Genomic DNA, 9,200 nt, shown 5'->3' on the forward strand with positions numbered 1-9,200 from the left:
GAGGTGACAGTGCAGCAGTCAGTAAAGCAGCCTTCTGTTTCATTTTCTGTTTTTCTTTTTGTTCGGCTGCCTAGTCTCCGTTATTATATAATTTAAAAGCAATTTCGAGCAGCTCTCCCATAGGCACGCCCAAACCTCCTTCTAGCTTCTGTAACTTTTTACGTATGTCTGGGGCACTCTGGGAAATGAAAGTCATATTCACAAGTACGGAATTTTGGGGGGTCTCAGGGTCTACATCCGGATATTGCCGGAAAGCATTTGTCACCCTCTCCAAAAAGGTGGAAGGGTCCTCTTTTTCTCCTTGTATTATTTCTCTTAATTTTTGCAAACTCTTCGGTTTAGGGACCCCAACCTTTAAACCCACAGTAAGACAATTCTGATATAGTTGAAGCCGACCCCGCCCATCAGCGCTATTGTGATCCCGTCCCGGATCTGGGGTAGGGACAGTTTCCACACCTGGGGCCTTGATTCATTAAAAAAAAAAGTGGGGTCTAAATCATGTAGTGTATCTGCCTTCTTTTGTGCCTGTTCTAACACCATCCGACGCTCTTCTACAGTAAGGAGGGTAGTTAGTAAAGTTTGTGTATCTGCCCAAGTGGGGCGGCGAGTTGAGAACACAGAAAGAAAAAGTTCAGTCATGCGATTAGGGTCACTCCGATACGGCGGGTGTGATTTTTCCAACTATATAAGTCAGAGGTGGAAAACGGAGTCTATCCCAGTATCGGCCTGCGGGAACGGCCTGCTTCATCCATCCCCGTTGGTGCCTCTGGAAGGGGATAACGCCCTGCTTGGTGTTCGGGGCTCCCTCACCGAAAACTGTACCCTGCCAGGGACGAGAATGGGATACCATACCTGAAGCTGTGTCTCCACCGCCCATCTCCTCCGTGTCTCCCCTTTCTGCTCCCCTTGATGGCCTAGTACTAGAGTCTGGTTCTGGCCCTGGTGGGGAAGTGTGCGTTCTCTTCCTCCGACACTGTCCTCCTCCACCAGAGGCATCACCGCCACCATAAGGAGGAGGAGGGGCCGCAGCTGAAACCAGAGCCCATCCCTCCAGCAAGGGGTCCTCACGGGAAGAATCACAAACCACTTTTGGCTTCTCTTTGCCTTGAAAAAGAACTTGGTTAGAAGGGTGCATTCTGATATAATGACATAAAAGCTTGAACCTAGCGGACTTCGCCCCATTTCTTTTCTTTTCTAAAAAACAGGTCCAGTTGAAAAATTGTATTAAAGTTTAATGACCCAAACCTAGGCAAAGCTTCCTGACTTGCCAATTTATCTTGTGGTCAAACACTATTGCATAGAAAAATCATCTTTTTAGTCATTGGGGCGTAGCTATAGCACCCAGAACTGGTCAAAACGCATGCCAAGGGGGGCTCTACCAGTATGGAGGATCCCCCTCCCATCCCTGGTCCCCGGTGTAGTTTCTCAACTGTGATGGAAGGACGGGCCCTTCTCCTTTCTGCTTGAATGCAATCTCTGGCCCGATCTACTTGAAATTCAACCTCTGCTGTTATCACCTTAATTTCAGTTAAAATGCCCCTGATGCTGATTTTTGGTCCCCAATTCTCACTGAGACGGTTTTCCAACAACACCTGAGCTTGATGTGCTACTGAAAATTTATGAAACCAGTCGTCATGCTCTGAAAACTGGGACCAAAAGTATTCACGGATTTGGGAACAGGTTGTATACAGATAGGGGCTGACACAGCGACGGAGACGGTGCAGCACCTCGCATGCCTCAGTTGGACAATCTCCATCAGTCAAGTTCAAGTGAAGTTCCCACATTCACACCTTTGCATACACACATACGCATACACACATGCACCAACTACTTGGCCGGCCTCACATTCACCCTCGGCAATCTCAACCTCCCAGGCAATCCCTAGAATGACAGAGGTAATCTTGACAGCCTCATTCACAAACCCAAAAAACTAAAACCAAGACTCTAGAGCCACCAAGAGTCCCTTATACAAACCTACTCACAGGGTCAGTCATCGGAAACAGCACTGGCTTCAGAAACCAAGAGTCTAAGCCCCCTCTGGGCTTGCTCTATCTGCCCTGGCCCTGAGCATAACATGGAGAGGATTCGCAGACTCGCCCCAGCAGTTTTTCCTTAGCCAATCTTGCACCCTGCTTACCTTGTTTCTGCGCGGATAGGGACCTGCAGTGTCACTGCGAGAATAAGGACCCTGCAATGTTTCCCTTCTGAGGTTAAAAAAAAAAAAACCTCAGCAGCCACTTAAGGGTTAATTGGCCGGTCCTAGCCCCTCCCAGGGCCACCACCTCTCAAGGGAGAAAGTGCCCCACTTTGGGGGCCAGAATTTGTTACCTTAATTTGTAGATTCCAGCCCCTTGCCTCAAGCGAATAGTGAGACAGGAGGAGGTAAGCAGCAAGAGGGCTTTACTGAACACCCTGTTCAAGAGACAGAGGGGGCAAACTTTCCCCCAGATTCTGTCTGCCCCCCCTCAAAAAAAAAAGAGGGCCACAAAAGGGTTTTATAGGGAGAGGGTCAGGGTTTAGCAATTCCCAGGAATGTTGGTTCTTCTTTGAGGGGGATGTAATGAACAAGTGACTTGTTGTTGGCATCTTGCAGGCCTCTTTCCGCCATCTTGGTTTCGGTCACTGGATGGGTCCGGGTTTTGCTCAATTATCTCTGGTCCTGATGGTATTGCTCATTGTTTTTCTCACCTCGGAGAGAAACATGGTTTAATCAACAACAAAGATCTTGATTACCTTGTTTTTCTACAATGGAATTTGTTTTTCTACAATGGAACAATCATGAGATAGATCTCAGAGTAAATAATCGACATTTTCAAAGACTAAAGATTTTAATCACAGCTTATGCAGCTAAAGTAGAAAATATATTCTCTTATTTTCATACTAAAACACTACAGAAAATGTATTTTGTCTCCTTCAACACCACCTTTACTCTGATCACCCCCCCGATTCAAGGTAAAGGGAGTTTCCCCGGGGTGTGGCATGAACCACCTTTTATCTCTCAAGAGATAAAAGGAAAGGGAACCAAGCAGAGAGTTGCTGACCGCAGAGCACAAAGCAAGAGTGCTTCCTTTGGACCTTGGGTCCCTCAGCCTGAGAAGCTCCTACACCAGGGGAAGATTGATGACAAGTACTCTTCCTCCACAGCCAATAGAGAGAAAAAGCCTTCTCCTGGAGCCGAAACCCTGAGTTTGGACACGAAACCTACTAGCCTGTGAGAGAATAAACTTCTCTTTGTTAAAGTCATCTACCTGTGGTATTTCTGTTAATAGCAGCACTAGATGACTCAGAGTAGTTCTAGAAATTTGTATATTGACCCCTCTACAACAGCTCTTAGGCCAAGGGGAGAATGGAGGGTCAGTAATAAATCAAATATAATCAAATCAATTTGAATCAAATCGAATTGAATTAAATAGCATAGAATGAAATAATACATTAAGATAAAATGAAACCAAATCAAACCAATTTGGGCTCCCTAGAATAGTCAGGGGATAAAACTAGAAAGTTGAACAGAAATTTAGAGGCTATAAGAACTAGATAGAAACTTACTTGGGCAGATCTCACTCCTCTTTCATTTTCTTTTCCTTGGAAATTAGGAACCTCCTTATTTGGTTCTCTCATAGGCAAATATCTTGGCAGCCCTGGGTGAAATTTGAAACTAATTATGAGAATTAATCTTCATCGTCTATCCCAGAATGCACCAACAGTATTTATTTAAGGCAAAGTAAAGATTCAAGTAGTCCCTGGGTGGCACACACAGTTTGCACTCACCCACTAATCCAAAGATTGGTGACTCAAACCCCCCCAACGATGCCAACAAAGAAAGGCCAGGAACTCAGTTTCCATAAAGATTACAGCGAAGAAAACCCTGTGGAGCTCACTTCTGCTGTGATTCACATGGGGTAACCATTATTTGGAAGCACCATGAAAATAATGGGTTTGGTTTTTTTTTTTTAATTATTTTCATTTTTAAAGGACAAGACTTGTTGATTATATGAAAAAACGTATAACAAATATTTGCTTGTCAGTAATATTTCGGAGTAGCAAAAGAACAATAGCCTCTGTTTCTGACTTAGTACTAAAGTTACAAATTTCAGTAAAACTGATTTACCTTGGATTCAAACTATACAGTTAATATTGGTGGTAACAGTAGCTCCTCTACCCTCAGAATTTGTAGAGAAAAAAAGATAGTGGAAAACCTCTTAGGAAAGTTGCCTGAGATTAATATTTGCAGGCAAACAGAGAGAGGCGGAGAGGAAAAGGGAGACAGAGAGAGAAAGAGAGAGAGGAAGAATTTGACTCAATGGCAGTGAGTTTGGTTTGGTTTTCTTGGTTTTATAACAGTTACACTTTAACGATTCAGGCAAACACAGAAAACATTTTGAACTAAAAGCTGAAACAGGAGAAACATGTCAAGAATTTGACCTGAGTGCCCCCTAGTGTGCTGTTGACTTAGGACCAAAAACCAAAACCCAAACTTGCGGTAGAGTAGAATGGGACTTATAGTGACCCCCTAAGGTTTCCAACGAGAGCCTGGTGGATTCAAACTGCCAACCTTTGGGTTAGCAGCCGAACTCTTAACCACTATGCCACCAGGGTTTCCTAAATACAAAAGAAGTACAGAATCTACACTCCCCAATGTTTGGCCCACCTAACAAGGAGCCCTGGTTTTGCAGTGGTTAAAGTGCTTGATGGTAACCAAAAGGTCTTTGGTTTGAATCCACCATCTGCTTTGCAGGAGAAAGTTGGGGCAGTCCTCTTCTGTTAAAAATTTACAGCCTTGGAAACTCTATGGAGCACTTCAACTCTGTCCTAGAGGGCCGCTATGAGTCAGAATTAACCCAAGGGCAGTGGGTTAACTAGAGCACCTGCTTCCATAAAGAAACCCTATGGGGCAGTTCTACTCTGTCCAAAAAGGTTTCTATGACTCGGAATTGACTCAACAGCAGCAGGTTATTGAACTAGAGCTCAGGAGGCCCTGGGTGGTGCAAGCAGTTCAAACACTTGGCTGCTGAGCAAAAGGCTGGAAGTTTGAGTCTCCAAGAGGCTTATCAGGAGAAAGGCAAGTTGGCCTGCTTCAGACCAGTCAGCCATTGAAAACCCTATGGAGCCCAGTTCTACTCTTACACACACGGGGTCACCAGGAGTCTCAGCTGACAACATGGTAACTGGTTAAGTAGAGCACGAATCCAGGGATCATGTCGAGATGAGCTCGGGGGTCTGAAAACGACCTGGAGGCTCTTCGTGAGTTGCCAGGCAACATGTTGGCTGAGGTCTGATGGCTGATGTCCCCCCGTTGAAGGTGAACTTAAGCTTTTATTTCTGAGAACTGTCTTCTATAGCTGGCACAAAATGACAAGAAACACTGTCCCCGCTATAAATGTCATGTGCCCTATAGACAAGGTGTAAGGGGGAATATACATTCTACCTCAGCATCTTTACTGTGTGCCTTTTTTCTTAAAGGAACGAAGCAACTGGTAGGCCTCTTTGATTTCTGGACCTTCATTCCACCCCCAGGTATACTGGTGTGGCCCATACACCAGGTACATGGAGTCGGCCAAGGTTGAGAGGGCCTCAGAGTAGTCAAGCTCTGTAGCAGGTCCAGGATGTAGTGCGGCCAGTTAGGATGTAGGAGACTGATCAAGGCTATCCACTATCCTGACATAACTGACACTTAGGAAACACTCTCCAAACAACAGCAGGAGACACTTTTCTTTTAAAACACTTGCTAAGGTAGACCATGTTATGGCCTATAACAACTCTGAGTAAAATACAATGAGTTCAAATCATGTGAATTATGGCCCTTCAGCTGCTGGGGACTCTCTCCCAGGGAGACACCCAGGGGATTCTGGAGACTGTGTCATCGCCGTCTGCTGGCAGGAACCTGCAATGACAGGCACATGGGATGATGCAGAGATGCTGTGCAATCAGGGATACAAGAAACAACCAAACCAAAATAATCTCTATCTGCGATAGGCAGACAGGCCCGTGTTGCTGGTAGCATTTATTTCATATCTCATTTTAAAATTGTAGCTCTGAATGGAAGGATTACTCTGAAGAGAAAACTCCATCTCTAGGTTTGCAAATATCCTCTTCCCTAGAACAGAGCAGAGCAGGAGCCTGAGGCTCTGGATGGTGTCACCATCCTGCAGCTTCTCTCTCCTGTGATGTTGTTCAGGTTCCACTCTCCAGAAAAGGCTCCATTTATGAGGCTCAGGTCAGCAGGGCTGAGCCCTGGGTGGGGTGGTGGTGAGGGGACATTTACAGCAAGACCCAGGGAGTTTGATGGTGAAAGACTCAGAGCACAGGTTGTGGTAAAAAATCTTGTAGGTGCTCTTTTCTGACTTACTCTTTGAATATGGCAGTGATGGGCACCTATGGTCTTGGATTATCTTCCCCAAATGAAGATTTAACTAGTGATGTGGAGCTAATGTTTTGTGCTTGACTACTACTGAAAGGATACCAGTTCGAATCCACCTGTGGGGCCTTGGAAGAAAGGCCTAGCAATGCACTTCTGTGAGATGAAAAGCCATTGCCTTTGACTTGATTCTGACTCATGGTGACCCCATGTGTGTCAATGGTATGATTTTCAGTGATTTTCATGTGATTTTCAATGATTTATTTCTCAGAAGTAGGCCGTCAGGTTTTTATTTTATTTTATTTTATTTAGTTTTGATGCTACTGTTTTTGGACCAGGAGCTGAGCACATTAACTGTTAAATATAATTTTTAATTGGTTAATTATTTTTTGATATTTTCATGCGTGATGGTAAATCTTGTCCTTGTTATTCCATCTAGCCTACAAGTGGAAGTCTGTCTTCACTGAGCTTTAAAATTTTGGTAACTCAATTTCTAATTTGTAGAAATTCAACTTCTTCAGATCTGAAGTGTCCTCATTTTTGATTTCCGTTCCTTGCATGCAAAGTTAAGTTTGTCATTTGTTTCTTTGAATAAACTCGTATAATGGCCAAAGGTGAAGTATGAACAGAACTCCTGTTGTTCTCTTTCTGTTGCATCACATTCTTATTCATATCATGTTGTTGTTCTGCTTCATCACATTGGGTCCAACTGATAGTGACCCTCTGTGTACAACAAACCGAAACACCCCCTGGTCCTGAGCCGTCCTCACAGCCTTCGCTATGTTTGAACCCAATGTTGTAGCCACTGTGTCAACCCATTTCTTTGAGGCTCTTGCTTTTTTTTCCCTGACCCTCTACTTTATGACTCATGATCTCCTGCAGGGACTGGTCTTTCTTGGTAACATATCCCAAGTAAGAGAAATGAAGTCTCACCTTCAAGGCTGAAGAGTCCCAGGCCCACCGAAACCATACATACCTGGAATGAAACTCTTTGAAGAGTTGGCATTCAATCACAACTTTACAAGGAAATCCTGCTTGTTTTTTCCTCTCCATTTCCACAAATGATTCTAGAGCCATCTTATCAGGTCCTTCCCACTGTGGGCATAATAGGTCCCAGTTTCTCTTTGGTTCACACTTCCTTTGTAATCTGAGCCCTCCTGGACTTTCGCTCAATATAGGCTCCTTAAGGACTTTCAATACCGGTAATTTGGGGGCCATTTTTCCATTTCTCTGGCCGTTTCATAGCCTTGGAATCCAATCTTAAGTGCTTGCAGTGTCTTTTAGGTATCCTTCAGGATGTAAGCAACTTCAGAGCTCAGACATTTTCTAGCTATAAATTTTTATCAAACTTTGAGGCAAATATTTCCCATATTCTTCCCTTTCCTTGTTATTCTTTTCCAGCATTTTTTATTGTTTCACAAAACCATCGATTGGAGGGAACTAGTCCACCATTTATGGAACCTGAACCCATTAAAAATTGTTTTTATATTAAAATAGAAGGTATTCATTAGATTATAGGTGTTTCAAGCAGTTCTGACGGGCTGCTAAGTTAAAGGTTCGGAGTTTGAACACACCCGGTGGTGCCCTGGAAGAAAAGTCTGTCAGCCTGCTTCTGTAAAGAATGGAGGCAAGAAAACCCTATGGAGCAGCTCTACTGTGTAACACATGTGGTTGTCAGGAGTTGGAATCCACTGGACTGCAAGTTTTCTTTTTCTTTTTTTTTTTTTGAGAGATATTAGAGCTTCTATGATGCTGCTTTGTCTTTTCTAGACATAAAATTACAGTTTATGTCATATATTTGGCTCTTGAAGTACACTGGCTAGTTTCACAACCTATTGCCCATGTAATTTGTTTCAATTCACTGACTGCTTTGCATAGGCCCCTCCAACACCAGGCTGGCTGCTCAGAGACTATAAACAGGGCCTTTGCTATGGGAGCTGATCTGCATCAGGCAGGCAGGGGCAGAAGATGGTGCCACACACTCTGGTCCTCATGTCCCTGTTGCTCTGGGCCTCTGGTGAGAAATTAAAAGTGTTTTCTTGTCTCCAGAGTAGCATCTTTCTAGGGTAGGAAAATGATTTTAACATATAGTGGGAAATGACAGTTGTTTGTAAAATGGAACCAATTACTTGCTGATATGTAATATCACTAGATGTTGTGGTATAAATGGTATATTTTAATGTATGTGTGGAAAAGTGTGTCTATAAATGTGTACATGGTAAGTGTCCACTCTGATTGCAGGTGCCACTGGGGACATTGTGCTGACCCAGTCTCCAGCCTCTCTGGCTAAGTCTCAAGGAGAAACGGTCACCATCAACTGCAAGGCCAGCCAGAGGGTGAGCAGCTACTTAGCCTGGTACCAGCAGAAACCAGGACAGGCTCCTAAGCTGCTCATCTACGATGGAACGACCCGGGCATCTGGCATCCCTGACCGGTTCAGAGGCAGTGGGTCTGGGACAGACTTCACTCTCACCATCAGCAACTTCCAGGCTGATGATGCCGCAGTTTGTTATTGTCAGCAATATAATAACGTACCTCCCACCGTGCTTCAGCCTGGAACACAAACCTCTCCCCGAGGGCTACAGGCCAGTGAGTCTTGACTGCACCAGTTGCTTCCTTTCTGCTCAGCCCTGAACTTGCAGGCTTCCTCTCTCTGCCCCAAAGACCACATCTCCTAACTAATTCCTTGGAAGATTTGAAAGCTCCATGAGAAAACAAAGGGATGTGGCTTCTTCTGGATCCCCTTTTGTGGGAAATTGTAGAAAAAGAATGTTCTAAAAATCTCTTGTAGGCTTTGTCAGGAGTTTTCATATCACAGGAACCTGCTTGTTTTACAAGGATAGAT

At 44.3% G+C, this 9,200-nt stretch overlaps 1 gene segment (V, D, J or C); it reads left to right on the top strand.

Moving 5' to 3' along the window:
- The first annotated feature begins 8,311 nt into the window (after positions 1 to 8,311).
- On the top strand, positions 8,312 to 8,955 carry LOC126060245 (immunoglobulin kappa variable 3-15-like). The segment is given in 2 exon segments: positions 8,312 to 8,372; positions 8,597 to 8,955. Coding segments are annotated over 2 exon segments (408 nt in total).
- The last annotated feature ends 245 nt before the right edge of the window (positions 8,956 to 9,200 follow it).

This window comes from Elephas maximus, chromosome 17, assembly GCF_024166365.1.
Source record: "Elephas maximus indicus isolate mEleMax1 chromosome 17, mEleMax1 primary haplotype, whole genome shotgun sequence".
NCBI classification, from domain to species: domain Eukaryota; kingdom Metazoa; phylum Chordata; class Mammalia; order Proboscidea; family Elephantidae; genus Elephas; species Elephas maximus.